The sequence below is a fragment of the Tauraco erythrolophus genome, chromosome 1 (genome assembly GCF_009769465.1).
Source record: "Tauraco erythrolophus isolate bTauEry1 chromosome 1, bTauEry1.pri, whole genome shotgun sequence".
Lineage (NCBI taxonomy): Eukaryota > Metazoa > Chordata > Aves > Musophagiformes > Musophagidae > Tauraco > Tauraco erythrolophus.
In genome coordinates, this window is record NC_141465.1 from 1,219,690 (window position 1) to 1,238,955 (window position 19,266).

The window sequence follows — 19,266 nt, forward strand, 5'->3', positions numbered from 1 at the left end:
CTACCACCAACCCACAGTGTGGATGGTGACCCAGTGGAAAAAACAACTGCATGGTATTTCTTTTACCCTTCTGTTCTTCTGGGCATCCTGCAACTACGTTGTAAACCCGACTGCGTTATCCGTTGGATCAACAGTCCCATGACCAGTCTCCTTTACCACAGAATCTGCGCTTCCAGTACAGCAACGGGGCCCTCAGGGAAAACCACTGACACTTCCATCACGCTGTGTTAGGTTTGTGCTTTGCAAAGAATATTTGGCAAAAAGTCCTGAACTGAAATTTTTGAAAACGAATGGTGGAAGTGGCAGGTCATAAACAGGAGCCAGATATTTTTTTTTTTAAAAAAAAGACAAAAGAATCCTCAAAAAACAGAATGCATTTTCCTCCCTGATATGTTTTACTAGGAAAAAAAAAAAAAATTAAAAACCATACAAAAGCAACACACTGTGAGGGTACGTGGAATGCGAGAGCATCTGCTGCAGTGAGGGTATCAGATCAAGGACCTTCTCGGCTCAAAGGGAGATCTAAATAACAGGAAAGTGCTAAATAAAACACACCGTGACACAAACCCGATAAGACAATGGATAAGAGAGACAATCAGAAAGAAGGAAAAGCTCCAGTTGCTAATTAATAGGCCATTAAGAAACTACAGGCACAGCTTTGGAGAGCGCCAGCCTGGACTTTGTAACTGGTAGGACGGGGACAAGTGGGACCACCATGCAAAACTGAACAACCAAACTTTTCTCAACTATCTCAACCTTCCTCTCTGGCCCGTGCGAGCACTGGAGATCAGCATGATAAAATTTGGGCAAGCAACTAGATCAGACCTCAGGAGAAACCCCTGTGGGGCCAGCAGCTGGCACGGGTGGGGGGTCTCAGCAGCAGCAGCTGGAGGGGCCATGGACTATGAAGCATGTTTCTGGGGTGTCCTTAAAGGGTGAATCCAGGGCCAGCAACTGGTGTCAGACCTTCAGTGAAGGAGCCCCTGCAAGTGGAACAGGTGAGGGTCCCAGCATCAGCCACTGGTGCCGCATCGCAGTGCACAGGGTCCGTGTGCCTTGGTGCCAGCTGCTAGGGGGACTGGGGTGAAGCTGAGTGAGGGTCTTGGCCCCTCGGCTGGAGTGGGACTGCAGGTCACAGGATCCGTGTGCCTGGGCACCAGCTCCATGGGATGGAGGGATTTACTTTTCCCCAAACGTGATGGTGGGAGCTGAGGATGACGGTGTACATAATTTGCTGGCAAACTGGTCTAGGTGGCAAGCAGGAGGTCCAGGATCCAGGCACGGACACAGGGCCCATGCTGATATTCAAGAGGTCTGCAAGCGTGGAGATGCTCGAGACAAACGTGTGCACCTCTTTGCCAGCGAGAAGCACGCTGAAGCAGCCCGTGAGCAGGAGCCACATAGAGCTCACACTGATACTCAGAGATCTGGGAATGCACGTGTCTACTTGTGGATCTAGAGTGAGGGCACGTCTGTCTTCACTGGCCAACTCCAGTCCTGACCAGCTGGAGAGGAGAAAGGGGACTGGGCCGTCTACACTTAGGCTTTACATGAGGCCAGGTAGTGCTACACCAGGGCGGTGTGGAGGTGGAAGCCCTTGTAAGAACAGCGTGTTAAGGGATTTAAGTATTTTTGAATGAAAGAGCTTGACACAGATCTAGGAGAAGGTCCTTGAGAGCATCACTATTGGACCATCCTAGCAAAGACCAAGTCAAAAAAATCTCATTATCACTTCTTAAATCCTCTCCCCAAAAGAAAACTTTTACAGGAGATTTATTTCCTCAGAAAGCATCTTCCTAAAACCAGCTCCTTTTGTAAGGACTAAAATCAGAGCGTGCAACTAAGTCAGCACGTCGTGGCTGACGGGCAGTAACGTTCTTGGAGCCTTCTTAATGCCAACGAAAAAGCTGTCGTAAAACGTTTTGATTTCAACTTGCAAAATAGTAGGAGAATTCCAGAGCAAAGGGAACTAGCACTGGGAGAATCGCAGGAGAGTTTTATTGTATTATCCATCACTTTATTTTTATGTTTCCAACCCTGTTGAAACTCTCAGAGCTTAGATTTTTTTTTTTTTTTTTTTTAATAAAACCACACGAACTAGGTCAGAAAATAGCTTGCTTTAACCATAATGTCCCGACTAGATTCAAAAGCCCAGCTGAGCTCAGCAAGGGTGGAAACAAGAAAGCATTAATCCAGCGAGAGCGGTGGCAGCATCGATTGCTTACACCCCACGCCTTGCAGCCTTGCCCCAGCACCTTCTCTGGAAAGCAAACTGGAATGCCCAAGGATTCCCAGCTCTGACACTCGAGATGGCAACAACAGTTATTGTGCAAACAGACCATGTTTCCCTTTCAGTTAAATTCCTTTTAAGTGATAAAATCAGCTGCTGAAATAGAATCTTTTTTTTTTTTTCTTGAAGAAAAGCAAACCTCAGGCAGAGCAAAACCCTGAAGGACTGTGAAAGAATGAGGCACCTTTTAGGTCCCTTCTGAGGATTCAGAAAGGGTTAATTCAATTTACTTTGCTTTTGCAGCATTACTACGCTGTGCTGAAGACTGAAGTAATGTAGTGAGTGTAAAAACACTGAGGGTAAAGCACAGCTTCCAAACAAAACGAACAGTTAAGGGATTTCAGTTCAAAAAGAACTTTGTGAAAGAAGTAAAAACGAAATTTAAAAAAAGTCAAGTTGTAAACTAAGGACTGATGTACAAACCACTGCAGATCTCACTCTGTCACCTGTTCAAACGATCCACTATTCATGGAGAAATGAAAAAGTGCCTCGGCCATTCATGAAAACAGAGGGCAACGGCCGCATACACTCCATAAAATCAGGATGTTTTAAGATTCCTTCTGAGCTGCTGATGCACTGTAATGCTTGCTTTTATCTACACCCTCTAAACATGACTGGAATGTTTCGAGGAGTATAACAGTAGCCCACCAAGGTAACCAAAACTTAAACAAACACTCCAAAACCTGTATCATTTTTAGCAGTTGTATATGGATTTTTCCAATCCAAATTACTCTTGTACTTGCATGTAAAAATAAAACACCCTAACGTCCTGCTGCCAACAGCAATCCACAGCAGATACACAGCAAAGGTAAACTCTATTCCTATTTATTTTGCTTTTTCTCCTTTCAAAGTACTCACTGTTGCAGCAACGAGTTCCAGTCTGACTACACCTGTACGAGAAGACAAGTGCTCATTTGTCCTAAACGCAGCACCCAGGAACCTCTCTGATGCTCTTTCCTTCAAGGATCTTGCTCAACAATGAGCAAGCATTACTCCTTCCCCTTCCCAGATGCCCCCCGTGATCCCGCAGCGTGCTCCCACACATCCCTTCGCTTCTCCCATAGTCTGTATAGATCTTCATACAGCACCCAGTTGACATTTCACGGTCTCTCCTTACCACTCACTCCTACCACACCCTGTGAAGATGGATCTGGATACAGGGCAACACTGAAGATTTATCCTAGAACAAGAATAAGGATTCCCCTTTCTTTTTTTTTACCCCTTTCCTGATGATTTCTAATATTCACACTGGTTTTAGGCTGCTGTTACTAGGCACCGAGGCGGTCTCTTCAAAACACAGTAGGAATCTCTTCTGCGTAACAGGTAATCCAGAGCCCATCCTTTAAGATATTAAACTCTGGAATTTTTGCCCAACTGCATCCATTCACATTTGTTGGAACGGAACACCTTGACTTGTAACTGCAAGTCTTTCTGAAAACTGAAATTGAATTTTAATTGAAATCTCAATTTTCAAATTTAATTGGAAACTGAACTGAATTGTAATGCTCAACCCTTCACTAAATCGGGCCCTCACTTTTGAAAAATCAACTTTTTTGTGGTTTTTTGTTTGTTTGGGTTTTTCTTTGTTTGTTTTGTGTTTTTTTTTTTAAATAGATGGTATCCCTGTGCTGTGGCCTCCAAGGAGACTGCCTGTCTCTTGGAAACATTCTAGCCTTATTTTAATCAAGCTTCTTCACTTTATAGTATTTGATTTTTAAAGAGTGAAGATAGAGAAGTGAATTTTCAGTTTTATTACACCTGCATGGATGTTTAATCTAAGTACACTGTAGCCACTGTTAGGCAGCAGGTCTTCAGCAGTAGTAATTTCAATTAATATTTTGAATTGGTCAATACCAAGTGAATTTTCATAGAATCATAGAATGGTTAGGGCTGGAAGGGACCTTCAAAGGTCATCTAGTCCAACCCCCCTGCAAGGAACAGGGATATCTCCAACTAGATCAGGTTGCTCAGGGCCTCGTCCAACCTGGCCTTGAACGTCTCCAGGGATGGAGCATCCACCACCTCTCTGGGCAACCTGTTCCAGTGTTCTACAACTCTCTTTTCTTCTCCTCCTTTGGGTTCCCACAAATAAATACATACATCCATCTAGCATGCAAGTGTTGGCATCATGAATCTGCACGATTCCTCAAGTGGGAAAGCAACCAAGTCTTACAGCACGACTGTTCTGCTCCTGCAAGCTCTCTCGTTACCTTTAACGAACCAAGGCTGCAGTCTCCACGCTACCTGGCAGCTGTGAACATGGTACTACTGCTCTGATCTCCTCCTCCTGGCTGGAAATTTCAGTTCAGAGAGGCTTCTCAGTTACTTGTGTTCCAGCTACCTTGTTTATCGATTCAATTTACAACTGCTTTTTCAATACCATGGCAAATATTTGTAAGCCAAAGCTCCTTATCACAATGGTTTGAGTACAAAGCCACTCCCCACCCGGGAGCCATGAAGGAAGCACTTCAGATCTCCGTTCCAATGGCCTTTTATGTTGTTGACACAGACACTTAAGCCTTTATACTCGGAGCTGTGCACACAGCAAAATTCTACCCAGTTTACACAAGGTTGATCCTGCTGTCCGGAAGAACCTGTACTATAACGAACAGCACCTTGTTGAGGTGTCTCCAGCTTTTAGGGGCTGTCCTACAAAAAAAAAAAAATAGCAATATACACCACGGACTGTCGAGGTTTTGGGGCAGAATAAAGGAATTAAAGGTATTCTAACTCTGCTGCCCTCAATGTGCTGTGATGTATGGGATTTGCCACAGGCAGAAGCTGGAAAACAGATTTTGTACTTAAACACAAACTTAAACCTGAAAGATCCATCTTTGGCTGTTGCTGGTCCTCAAACAAATATGTCCCTGTCAGTGATGCCACCTTTTGTTCCTAATTGAGACACTTTTTGAAGTCTTGCCACCGCAAGCGGCACGTGAAGATTTTAGACCACTCGTGCAAAATGGTATAAACAAGCTTTATCTTTAAGTAATTTGATAAACAGTTTGCCTTTGTAAACCCCAACTCTACGTCAATCATCTCGTTCCATTTCCATGTCCTCAGCGTTACTGGGGTCTTTTTGGAGAAGAGCCTCTAACAATTCTTAGCTTGTATCTTTACCTCAATTTGTAAAAAAAAAAAAAAAAATCTATTTCATTCCAGAGTTTTTAAAACTGACAGGCAGTGTATCACCTGCTACACTTGCCTAGGTCCCTTTTCAGCAAGGCTAGGAAACCCTAAAGGAGGAGAAATATGGCACAGATCCTGTTGCTACCACGCCTGGCCAATACTCAGGTTTCCAGATGTTCTTGTGAGAATTTAAGGTGTATCAGAAAAGAAGTGGTAAGTTTCTTAACCTGTCAACAGGAGAGAACTCCTATGATGTCGTCACTGTCAGATATGGAAGACTGTGTCTGAGGTACTGCCTTTCCTGGCTTTTCAACGGGTTGCGAAGTGAGACAGAACATTTCCTGAGGTATGTGACAGCCTTTCATACCCTTCAGAAGGGTCGACAGTCAGGATTTAGCTTCAGCTGTGCAGTTCTCCTTCTGACTCCCCGGAAGATGTAGTTCCCCTTCTCCCTGACTGGGGAAGCTATCCAGTGAAGTACAGCAAAGCTGTATACAAACTGGGAAATTAACAGACAAAAACTACACTTAGTGACAATCACGACTGCATCAGGACACACACATCCAACCCAAACCCTGAAAGCACAGAAACAGAGAGGGCAAAGACTGCTGTATTCCACCACGCTTCCCTGCTGCCCACGCGCTGCCGGGAACGCACTCGGAAAGGCTTTCACTTCCACCTTGGTGGGGAAAACACTCCCAAACCTCCTGTGCTGGAACGCTGGCTACAAAGGAAAGGTCAGCACTTACTCTCACGTTTCGTGCAGGGTAACTTGTGTTGCCTTAACACCAGAAAGAGCTTACTTGTGTTTGGGTGCAAATGTAACGGTGACAGGCTGCTGGCTGATCTTTCAGAAGCAGCAGTGAAAGCCTTTGGAGCGTGCTTCCCAACGGTACTGTAGGCAGTGTGAAAGTGGAAAGGAATATACAAGTCCTTCCCTCCAACTTGGTATTTCTATACTTTAGAGCGGGTGGATGGAGGGAGTGTAACCCAATGCAATCTTAAACAGCACTAAATAGAGCTCTGTCTGTTAATAGGCAAAATTCCCATAAGATTTACTGAAATATTTCATTTTCTTCTCGGTGTGCAGAAGGAACTGAGCGCTACTCAAAGTTTCCACGGTATCCTGACATCCCGACTGCTCTGGAGCAACGACCCACTAGTTAAATCAGCTGGTAACTTGCAATAACGTGGTTTACTATGCCAGGCAGACATTCAACTTTCAGGGAAAAAATTACCGCGTGCTGAAATTATTCTTGTCTGATTTCTGGCTAAAGATTGTGCATGTTCAAAATCCAATTAGTATCACAGACTAGAACAGATCTGGCTACAGTCTACAGCCTCTAGTAGGAACTATTGAGCAATTTGGAGGGACTGGGGAGAAAGGCAAATAAATTATTTAGTTTAGAGCTGCATCTCGTATTTTAGAACTCCTTCTGTAAGGAAGACCAATTGTCAGAAATTCTCAAGGTGTTTTAATTCATTGTCACATGAAATTAATCTAAAGAAAGTAAAAAAAATACTGCAACTCACAGATGAAAGAGGTTCATCCATGAACTTGATTAAATCAAATATCCTTCCCAGATGGGAATTACCCTTTGTCCTCACAGCTACTGAAAACAAACTTTTATCCTCCATTTTAGCATGACCATCTTCTAGAAACACTTCACCAAACAGCATTTTCCAACTTCAGAAACTATTTTGAAGTGTTTTTCAGCTCAAACGTTTATGATGATTTTGATGTCAAGCAGGAGTTGTCTGAAGTATTACGTCAGAGGAGGAGTTTTCTGAGAAAAGCAGACATACCAGCTCTGGAGCTGAGAGGAGGTTCCATCACACCTTGTACCTCACATGACAAATTCTCGGGGTTGAGACTAGAAACTAAAGAATTCGAGCCTTTCTGGAATTTGTTACACATCCATGACGAGACTTTCCTTCAACACGAGATAATCATTGCAATTGCACCTGCAATTGCCAATTTTACTGCCAAGAAACAGTGGCCTCGGGATCTCCAATCAACCGTGTCGTAAACATTCTCCAACATCCTTCACTTCACAACATTCATCTAACCATCCTCCTCCTCCCGCAGTTCCAAAACTCTAAGCCCCATGCTGGACACGATCTGCAGTATGTCGTAATTACCAGGACATTTATCTCCTGCTCAGAATCAGAAACACTGGTTTTTCCAGCTCGTTTTTCTAACTGCCAGTGCAGATTAAACTGGGGACACACTCAGGGCAGTCGTGTTTCACTGTACGGCGTGAGTGTGCTCGGAGTTCCAAGGTGGCTCAATGACTCTCAATGGCACCTAAGAGATCCTGAAACGATCTAGAGCTTTCACTTTTTTCACATTTTTTTCCCTGGACTCGAGTAACACACCAACACGCTCCAGCCTGGTCCGTGACACATCCTAAGGCAGCTGTTAAGCTGGAGTCTTTTAAATCTAGGTGTGTTTTGGCGATTTGGTGGACGCTGCATTTTCTTCCTGATGCAAGAATCCTGAGAAAGCAAGCTGCTACCCACAGAACCACAACAACTCTTTTTCTATGCAGGTTTACGTGGGTTTTTTTTGGAAATGAAGGTGCAATATTAATGGCTCATAGCATTAATTTTCCACTCCTTGCCTTCCCACTTCACCGTTCCAAGTCACAAAGCCATTTCAACCTGTTCTCAGTAGAAAGGGGGCTGATCTAAACTGGTGATAAGACACCCCAAAACCTTGAAAAACTACTAGACAATGCACAGAACGTTCCTAACGATTTTGTTCAGCTAGATTAGGCAAATTTGGTTTTAACAAAGGAGAGATTATTTTATCCTTACTTGTTTTCAAACAAAGATGCGACAACAGTGCAGAAGACAGAGGACTACCAAGGGTACAGTTAAGACTCTCCACCTAAAGCCTTACTTTTCCACGTTCGAGTAGTAGATACCAGGTGTAAGAATACTGTGCAAACAAGGACAGCCACTTACTCCTTCACTTGATTGTCCTGGTTTTGACTGGGACAGAGTTAGTTCTCATTTCAGCAGCTAGAAGAGCGCTGTGGTTTGGATTTGCTCTGGGAGTCGCTATGAGAAGAAGGTTGATGGAGCACTGATGGTTACAGTTGGTGCTGGGACATCAAGGGCCTTCCAGCTTCCCGTGTTTTCCCAGAGTGCAGGAGCACAATGGGCTCGGGGTGGGGGCATGGTTGGGACAGAGGGCCCACAGCTCCCAGTTTAGTGTTTGAATTTAGATTTAGGACTGGGGGCCAAATTGGCCAATGGAGTACTCCATACCATGCAACGTCATGCCCAGTACATAGATGAGGGTTGACTGGGAAGAAGAGCTCTCGCTCTTCTAGGAATTCTCTTCTGAGGACTCGTACTCTCTCAGACTGCTCTCTCTCTCTCATTCTCTTTTTGGGCCTCTCACTCATCCAGGATCACGGTGTCAGGACTTATCCAGTCTGGGATCACTTGCCAGGATGGGATAGGGGTTAGTCACCGGGTGGTGAGCAACTACACTGCGCATCACTTGTTTGTATATATTGTGGGTTTTATATATATATTCATATATTATCATTTTATCATTATTACTTTAATTTTTAAATTATTAAATTGTTCTTATCTCAGCCCACGGGGTCTCCTTCCCTTCTCCCCTTTATTTCTCTTCCTCCTTCCCCTGGGGTGGGGGCAGGTGGGCAAGTGGCAGTGTGGTGTTTAGTTGCCAGCTGGGCTAAACCTCGACACTTGATCAGGACGTGGTACAGTGAACACTTATTGACAAGTCACAGAAGTGAACACACTATTGAAACAGCTTCTGGTGCACTAGAATTTAAGTTACCTCTAGGACTCTTCACAACTGTATCTTCAATAGATCAAGAATATGAAAATCGAGATCCTGAAGTTTTGAAAAAATGCTCTAAAAACACACTTTACTTTCTATTGCCACTTCTGGTACTTATTTCTTTATGGAATGACTTGTATGGATATCTGGTTTTCTCAAGCTCTTCTTTTTCTTAAGTCTGCAACACTCCTAGATGATTGTGCATCCTGAAGCAACTCTGATAGACTTGGGGAAAAACCACAAAGTTAAGAAAATGTATTGAGCTGGATTGTTCCCCAGAAAATACTCTCGGACTTCCCAGGAAAAGCAGAAATGGCCTTCTAGAGGGAAAATACGGCTCCTCCCTGTTTCTAAGGTGGCAGCAGCATGGATAAAGCAGCCAAAAGATTCTTTGCTGCGAGGAAAGCAAAGGCAAAACCATTTTTACCTTAGTACAAGCAGTAGTAACCACCTTCTCTGCACTGCTAATTGCTAATGACAATTGCTGATGCAGAGGAACACAGTGATACAGTTGCTGATTTTACACAGCACTTTTTGTTAGAAATTCAGCTAATCCACAGATGAACACACAAGCCACAACAAAGGCAGAATCAAAATTCTTGGAGCTCTGCCAAGGTCAGATTAAGTAACCATATCGTTCTCTGTATCTGACAAAAAACCATGATCTCAGGCGGTGAAAGTCAAACCTTGGCTGAGAAAGCCAGACCAAATACAACTGTAGGAGGTTTCTTTGATCACGGTTCCACTTCCATCTTAGTCCCATCCTTACGTCAGATCAAGAGGACCTACACAGCTTTCCACCTTCATAAGCTTGGTCTTCTTGCCTACTCATTTCCTAGGACAAGCGCCTCTGAAGTTAGATGAGCTCTTAACTCCAGGAAGCTTGGCAGAGACCCAGTTCTCTTCCACAGAAGTATTAACTTTATTTCCTATGCTTTCCAAGACAAAGACCTCACTCCATGCATTAAGACCTCATGCTGCCCTTCCAGCAGCTGAAAGTTCTTTGTAAGGGAGAATGCATAACCAAAAGATGGCATGTGCCACCTGCGATGTAACACACTTTTTCCTCATTAATAATTCCATAATTTCCCTTATTATGGGATTTGGTTTACTCTCCGTGTGAATATGCATTGTTTCTGCCTGGTTATGAACGAGGGAGATGAATATTTCTAATGCCTAATATTTCTGTTATTTATTTTCTATTCCTCAAAGAATAGATACCTCCAACTGGACTTCCACACATCCTCTGCAATCCCTGAAAATATTTCATTTACATAAGGAGATTTTCATTCAACTGCCTTGATGGGAACTTTGCATATTTATCAGATGAAGGCTGGTTTCACTATAATCTGTTTTTCCATTACTTCTGAAAAAGAAGAGTAATGAGCAATTGCCCTTGAAAGCCAAGCCAAAAAATTCCCCTAGTGTAGTTGTTCTGAAAAAACTCCATAACCAAGGTGGGGGGGGGGGGGGGGGGGGAGGGAGATATTTAGTAGTTTCTCTTTAATTAGTCAAAGAAAAGAATTTTCTCTGGGGAGGAGTTGGTCAATCTCTTATTTATATCATCTGGAGAGAAGTCCTGGGACTTCTTCCTGATGGTTGGCACTAAGTCCAGACTCCAAACAAAGATGTGGTCTTTTGGAGGCCTGATTGTAAAGACTGACACAAAGGAGTAAGACTTTCCTTTGCTCCCACGTGCTGCCAAAGGGCTTACACCATCTGGTATAATCAGGAAGGATGAATCCCAGCGCAATGTGTTAGTTACTTGATTCTCAAAGTTTTTAGCTTGTTCCTTTCTTACTTAAGAACTTCTGTATCTTAGTGATTGTCGAAGGCATGAAGCAAATTATTTAAAATCAGGTTTTCTTGAGCTTAGCCTCATTTTGTCCTTCTCTAGCATCACTGTCTCTCCCTCCTTATAATCTGTAGATGATTATAAAATTAAATAATTTTCATCTGAATTTGTGAGATGAGCGGGCCACTGAAATATTCCAATTATCCACAGAGCCTATAATATAATTCTGCTTATATCTAATTACATATCTGTGACTGTGAATACATATAAATATGCACTTTATACACAAAACCCAGTGTATTGTCCCATGTGTTTGTCTTCTGGCCTACAAAACAAAGACTACTGGTCATAGCTGAAAAGGTTACCTGGATCTGGGCTCTGTTTCCAGCTGTTATATTAGATATTGTCCAGCATGCTTCCTTTTTGATAGACTCTTTTGGGCTGCTTAGCAAATGCAGTAAGCTCTGCAGGGCTGAACAATTCAGAATTACCTGAATACAAAAGAAACAAAAATGAAAATAAACAAACCACACCTTAGAAGAAATTTAGGATAATCACAGGAAGGAGGAATACAATGTCTTCAAAAGTCTATAAAGCGTATCGCATCAGATAATCCCAAAAAGTTAAGGAAAAAAATCCCAACAACAACAACAAAAAATCAAACAGATCAAAACAAAAAATCAGAGCAAGAACTAAGAAATAAATGTTTGTATTTTATATGCAGGAAAGCTAATGAGCACAACAACTGAGTAATTCAGATAAGAGACCATGTCTTCATTCCGATTTCAGTGTAACCTGAGCGCAAGAAGACACTAAGCCCATCAAAACCAGACAAAAATATGACAACGTTTTTGTCCTGTAGTCTTCTTTTCTGTGTTTCTGTATACCTGGAAGCTCCAACCACTTCTGCTTTCTGCATCAGCTGGCACAGTGGAGGAGACTGCTGCCAGTGTTGTGTTCAATGGCATGATGAACAGGCAATTGTTCTTTCAGAATTGTTTAAAATTGCAACTGTACAGAGCAGGAAAGTTGCAGGAAAATCTGCATTTCCAAAACTACAGATTTTAAGTGCCAAAAGTGAACAAAAATTGGTATGTTACAGGACAGAACATTTGGTTAAGCAATGTTTGCTGGTGGAGGGCTTTTTTTCACCCTCTGAAAGGGCCTAACAAGATTTGATGACTGAAAAAAATGAAGTGTTTTGTTTTTTTGTTTGTTTGGGTTTTTTTTGGGGGGGTTGGTTTGTTTTTAATTAAATCACAATTTCTTACAAATAAATAAAAAACTGGAAGAGCCTACTCAGAATCATGGAAGTTTTGCCTTGTATGGCAAAGCAAGCAGCTTGGGAAGATAGCATGGTCCAGAATTTTTTAAGAAATGTTTTAGCCTGTTTGTGGACATCAAAAAGACTAGAGCACCAAACTGAATCATTGGGATGACTTCCAACCTCGGAATCTGAATTCCCTTGCTCATCCCTCTCTCTCTGATTCCACAAATACTCCTAAAACCTTTCCATTCCAAATTAAGACTGAAAAAAGCAAAGGTTATGGTTCAGGATTTTATCAGGTATCTACTGGGGTGCAAAAGATCTGGTTTTACCCCCCACACACTGCCTCTGGTTTTGGCCACCTCCAAGCACTGGAAACGAGACATAAAGCAAAAGCAGGTTGTACTCTGAGGCTGGACACAGAAGTTTTCAGGCATCTGCCTTGTATGTCGCTGACATATTCAGGAACACATCGACTGTCAAAGCTGAGCTCTTCTTCCTCCCTCACACACCTGATCAAAGATTTCTATATGCCTTCTGGACCCCTCTTAATATAGCACAACCAGCAGGCAGGACTGTCAAACTATCCTACTTAAGCAGTTCCCTAGAATTTTAGGAATGTTTATGGTATGCTCCTGTTAAAAAAACTAACAAAAACGTTGAAACGTTTTCTTGGATTGAAATCTCAGGTTTATGCAGTATTTAGTGACCCCCTACATGTCATTTAGTGATCCCTTGTGGTTTGATTTTTAATGAAACTACAAAAACACAAAATGCACCTCGTTCTTATGACTGACCTGCAAAGCAAAAGCCACTGAGAAAAAACACAAGAAAGCGTATGTAATTTAGCTACAGAAAAAATATTATAACAAAAAAAAAAATCACATTAACCCCCTCCAGCACAAACAGCATCCAGCTGCTGCTAACTCACCTTTGTCTCTAATCTCATTGTCACAGAACTACAGAATTCCAAACGATACATTTATACAAACCAAAAAAAAAAAAAAGCATTAAAAGAAGCCTCAAGGTTAGGAACGTGGATTTTAACTTCAGCGTAATTTACGTGGAAGTAGTAATTTAATCCTTTGAACGTGGAATCATAAGCTTTGTGCTTCTACACTTCACTGGAAGCATCTTTCTCCAAACTCTTCACATCATCTCACACTTCTAACTGCCCCCACTGACTTCTGGATGCCCATTCCACTGCCTCCGCTGCACACACCTCCCCGTTCACAACTACTACCACTTTTTGACCCCATTTCTGCCATCAGCTTTAGCAGAGTCAAGAGCCCCCCCCCCCAGCAAGCCTCTGAGTCTGTGACTTCAGTCCAGTTTGGCTGCACATCACCAGACAGCTCCGCACCACTCAGACGTGCTTTTTAGTTGCAAGCTAAAGACGGAAGCCAAGAGCCAGTCAAGTTTCAAAAGCAGCAGCCAATTCTGTGTTTTCCTTCCTTGTATTGCCAAGTGAGTGCCACAAAAGGGTGTCAAATGCATAAAGAAGTGGGAGGAAATTTTACCATAAGGTACAACAGCAGAAGCTCTTCACTGGACCTTCTGCTCTGCATTCAGAGGCTGCTGCCAGCCACTGGATCGCAGGTAACAACTACGCAAGGCACAGACTCTCTGCTCCCACAGATTTTAAAAACTGATGGGAGCTGCTGCCTCTTGCAAAACCTACCAAGCAGCAGGATAACAACCTAGCACCTCTGAAGCATCACGTTTCCTGGCTCTCTGTTTAATTCCAACACAGTGGTGGAAGTCACCACCTACTGATGCTTCTCCAAGCATGTGCCCAGACATTGTTACCTACCATCCAAAATCTGACCAGACACTCTTTTTTGGCATATTCATCACGGAGTGTCAACAGCACCAAATGTGACAGGCCTTCGATGGCCCTACCAGGACACATCATTCAGCATAAAAATTCAGCCCAAGAGGCAGACTTGCTCCAAACAAACAAACTCACTCCAGGGGTATTGCGCAGCTGTACGCGAATCCCAGATGTAGCTATGTAAGAACCACCAGCAGTTCAGGACTGAACAGGAAAGCCATGAAAACCATCACGTGTTCTGAGGCAACTAGTGCCATCAGTCCTTCACTTCCAAACTTCCAATGGAAGGAGAGGAGGTGCTGTGAATAGGTTACAACTCACAGAAAGATGACTTGCAGTACAACACGAGAGAAAGTGAATCCATACCTGGGTCTGGATATCATCTCCAGTGACAATGTTTCCAACAGCTCGTAAGGCAGGAGATACAACTTTGTAGTCGTTGTGCCTAAAATTACCAAGGAAAGATCCAAGTGTTAACGATCCTGAAGCATCTCCACCTTTACATCCGCAAGGAAGGAACAGCATCAGCCAGGGGAAAACTGCCCTGCTAAACCTGACTTAACTCGCTCTCTGAATCAACACACTGGTAAGGCTTTCTAGGGTTTCTAAATATTCAGACTTTTAGATATCATTCAGCAGCATAAAAAGAGATTAAAATGAGATTAAAAGAATACAAGTACTCCAGAATACAGGCATTCTTGGGAGGGAAGAAGTAATCAGCTTTAACTATGAAACACACTTCATGTAGCACACACAAAGGCAGAGAACAAGGCAGAGGAACGCTGACAGAAGCTGTGTGTTTAACTCAACCATGTCCCCACACAGCTGTTTGATCATCTTCTGTTACCATCTGCATCCTCCCCCTGCACTGCATCCCCCCTTCACCCTTTTTAAATCAGGATTGGAATAGGAAGGGTGAAGTAAGGAACTCTTTTCTCAAACGGAAACACACGTTCGTAAACAGGTACCTTAGGTAATACATTCTATTCATTAATCCAGCACCAGATTTGCTTTAAAAGTCATAATAGTCTGTTTTATTTACATCCCTGAAAACCATTATTTCTTGTTCTTAGGTATCTGAATGCTCCAGGTCCATCCCTTAGTCCTGAAGGAATGGCTCTGGACAAGGCCAGTCCCCCCGACCCCAGCTCCCACAGCTATGCTTTACTGACCAAATTCTGCTTATACTCTCCTATAGGAAATTAGAGGTTTAGGAAATTATTTACATTTCAAGTCCGTGGTACCATCAATTCTAGTAAGTTTTACTATTTCCTACATTTCTATCTTTGATATCCTTCAGCAATTTCATTGGTAGGTAATTATAACATGGACCTCAATGGCACAGAGAAAATTCCAGCATATATTACCAATTTTACAAAAATGCAGCGGTTAGGTGCAGGGAAAAAAAAAAAACACTTAATAAATAGCCAAACTAGTACAAGAAAAGTTCCATTGTTTCTGTTACTCATGACAAACAGAGAAGACTGAACACAGACAGGTAAAATTAAAACTCAAATCTTGCTTTTGGGAAATTATTCCATTTCAAGGCATATCTAATTAAGCTTCCTATTGCTGGAACCTTGATTTTAGCCAAAAGAGCAGAGAACACATTTGCTGAGAACAAATTTCTTACATCAGCAATTCCACAAGCCTTCTGCAGACTCCTGCGTCAATCACAGCCTGGATTTTGTCATTGGGGCCATCAGACAGGTAGGACAAAGCCCAGCAGGCATCAGCTAATACATCCGTGTCGTTGACAAAGAGCAGCCAGGAAAGCACACTAAGACAAGGTGAAACCTGTAAGACATTAGGAAGAGATACACTGTGCAAATAAGAGGGGCAGAAGATCTGCTAACATGTCAGTTAATTTTCTACGTGGCACTATAGGACTGGGCACTGGCATCTATTCTATGAGGCATCTCATAGAATCTATTCACTGGCATCTTTCCTATGAGGACAGGCTGAAAGAGTTGGGGCTGTTCAGCCTGGAGAAGAGGAGGCTCCGGGGTGACCTTCTAGCGGTCTTCCAGTACCTCAAGGGGGCCTACAAGAAAGATGGGGAGAGGCTATTCAGGAAGGCCTGTTGTGATAGGACAAGGGGTAACGGTTTTAAAATAGAGGGAGGTAGATTCAGATTGGATATTGGGAAAAAATTTTTTACCATGAGATTTGTAGAACACTGGAACAGGTTGCCCAGAGAGGTGGTGGATGCTCCATCCCTGGAGACGTTCAAGGCCAGGTTGGACAAGGCCCTGAGAAACCTGATCTAGTTGGAGATATCCCTGTTCCTTGCAGGGGGGTTGGACTAGATGACCTTTGAAGGTCCCTTCCAGCCCTAACCATTCTATGATTCTATGATCTGAAGGTACAATACTCAAACTACTTCAGACCTGGGTAGCACTTCTGCGCAGGGCTGTAGTAGCTACACCAGTGAGGATGAGCACGTCAGGAGAATTCTTCAGCCTCTACAGCACAACGTCTGGCAACTTAAACTCACACTTGTCCACTAAGAGGTGCCACACTTTGCACTACAGTAGCCAAGATGTACAGAGCTCTGTTCTGCTGTGGGATGGTCATCTCCAGTAGAGGAACAGTAACAAAAAGCTGGGAGGCAGCAGTATTAGAACAGTGGTTGTGAGTGTCTGCCCAAAGGACTAAATACACTGAAAAACTTCAGCTGTAAAAAGCCCATACATTGTTTCAGAGAAATTCTGAAATATTTGTGCTATTTAAAGTTTCACCGCCCTTCTGGCTTACTTGGCTACCACCACCTCACAACACACTTCCTTTCAAACATCTCTTACCTTGGCAAAATCCGGAGGAGGATTCTTCCCTCTGCAGAGGTTGGATAGAGCCCATACAGCGTTTCGGGTCATAGTGAGACGGTTCTGTTTTGAAAGCAGTCTAAAACAAACCAACAAAAAAATTCCAACCTTTGCTTTTCAAAAAATCAAAGCCAGGCATTCTGTAGGGTGAACTGCATAAACCATTAAAATAAACTCAGGCCTACATGTTAACATATACCAGGGCAAAACATGCTGATTTTTTTTTTTTTTTTCTACAAAAATACATCCTGAGGAAAAACATGCTTGACAGCTGGATACTAACAGACATGCTAGACATGAACCCTAGTATCCTCACAAGAACAATGGCCACTATACTAAAAGTGCGTTTGTTTAATTTTTTAGATACCGATGTGGCAGATGAACAGTCAAAAGGCACCTGAACTGTGACAAAATTAGTCTAAGCAGAAGGACGTGCAGGTGGTTTTGGAGAGCACTCTCTTCACTGAGCTGTGGTTTTATGTCAGCCTCAGGCTACCAGCCCCACTTTCACACTTTTGTGAGTTAACCAGTGAAGGAGAATGAAACAAATCCTCTAAACGAGGTGTTTTCCTGACAGCTAGGAAATGACGAGCCATAGTGCTCTTTGGAGGAACGCAGTAAGGCAAGACCTGTTTTTTTTTTCCACAGCTGTAACAACTCAGGTTCTTCTTCTCGTAGCCATCCCCCACTGTACCAACGTCTTTATGAGAGCACTGGAGAACTCCACTGCTGCAAACACGGTTTGCATAGGACAGATGGAGTAATCCTAGTTTGGACAGGACAACACGAGCTGGTGTCACTGTTTCAGCAATGATATGGTCCTTCAGCAGAAGACCATGGAGAGGAACGACACACAAGAGGAGGGCTGGAGACCTGGGTATGTTCAGCCTTAGAAAGAGACTGTGTAAGGGGAGATCTAACTGCTGCCTACAACAGTTGGATACAGAAAAGAGAAAGTCAGATCCTTCCTAAAGATGTGTAGTGACAGAAGAAGAGGCAACTGTCTCAAGGTAAAACATAGAAAATTCTGATTAGGTATCAGAACATTCTTCTTCACCATGCCATGGTCAAATACTGCAACACATTGTCCCCGGTGGTCATGGAATCTACCTCTGATGTTCCAAATCTGACTGGTTCAGTAATTGAGCAACCTAATCCGATCTCAACTGCTTTGAAGAGAGGGTTTGACTAGATGACCTCCAGAAGTGCCTTTCAACTTAAATTATTCTATGACTCTATAATAAGCCCAGGCATCCACCCACTCTGTAGAATAAAATAGTTCCAGCTTAGCTGCTCCTAAAACATGTTTCCATTTTAGCTCCATTACAAAAGTAGTTCAGAAGCCTCCATTACGAATTCGGATTAGTCCACAATTTAAAAAAAAAAAAAAAAAATCAGTATTTTTCTTCAAGGCAAAAAAAAAACCCCACCCCTTCAGTCTTATCAGACACTCAAGCAAAGTTCTGGAAAACATATTAAAACAGACTTACTGCAGTAAAGGTGGCAGGATATTACAGTCCAATACATAGTCTCTGCACATAGTGCTGTCTCCAGCAATGTTGCCAAGAGCCCACACTGCCTGCAACGAAAAACAAACAGTAATTGCTTTTTTTTCCATAATTCAACCGGTTTAGTGTACGTATTAGAGTGGGAGATACTCTGTTCTCACTGTTAGATCCTGGACCATCTACAAAAGAGGAATGCATTCCCGTTGAGTATTACATATATATATATATACCCCCATGCTCATTATATTATTCAGGAATATTTACACAGACCTAAGAGGAATACCAAACCAGCCAACGTGCATGTCTCCAAAGACTCTGCAGGCTGACGTAACCTTGCTCTGTCCACAATGTAAGAGATGAGCTTATCTTCTCAGGCTTAGTAACATACTAATTCTCTACTCCTCATTCAGAGCTGCTTCAAGTCCAGATGTCCATAGCACAAGTCTGTACCTCCCCAGCAATGTTTGGGTAGAACAGCCCATATTAGGATTTCCTAAGCAGCCATAAAAAGCACGCGTTGTTGACACAGCCATATTAAGAATGCTGACACCAACTAAGATGAAAATGATAATTTATATGCCAGATAAACCAGTATTCAGAATCAAAGCGTTCAGATGGGCACTGGCATACATTCTTTAAGAGAAAACTATACCAGACAGAACCAGTGTGGCCCATTCAGACAGATATATGACAAAATGCAAGGACAGGTATTTTCTCCCTCGGACATCGGTACTACTGTAACCTTCTGTTTTGAGAAGAAAAGACCTAAAATACCAGAAGATAATTAAAGCA

The 19,266-nt window shown here is 42.8% G+C and overlaps 1 protein-coding gene across 8 annotated transcripts in view; it reads right to left on the reverse strand.

Annotated features, from left to right (window-relative positions):
- The window catches only part of KPNA1 (karyopherin subunit alpha 1), a 60,989-nt gene that overhangs the window by 11,833 nt on the left and 29,890 nt on the right, over nt 1–19,266 (reverse strand). For 7 of the 8 annotated variants that reach the window (XR_015222337.1, XR_015222335.1, XR_015222338.1 and 4 more), the window contains exons 7-11: nt 18,457–18,545; nt 16,946–17,045; nt 15,775–15,938; nt 14,508–14,586; nt 11,406–11,531 (exon numbers count right to left, since the gene is read on the reverse strand). Coding sequence is in view for 2 of the 8 variants with exons in the window: in XM_086616596.1 (XP_086472722.1) it covers nt 11,406–11,531; nt 14,508–14,586; nt 15,775–15,938; nt 16,946–17,045; nt 18,457–18,545 (558 nt within the window). In the remaining 6 variants the exon portion in view is untranslated. The remainder of the gene's footprint in view (nt 1–11,405; nt 11,532–14,507; nt 14,587–15,774; nt 15,939–16,945; nt 17,046–18,456; nt 18,546–19,266) is intronic. The other variant, XR_015222340.1, reaches the window with a different exon arrangement.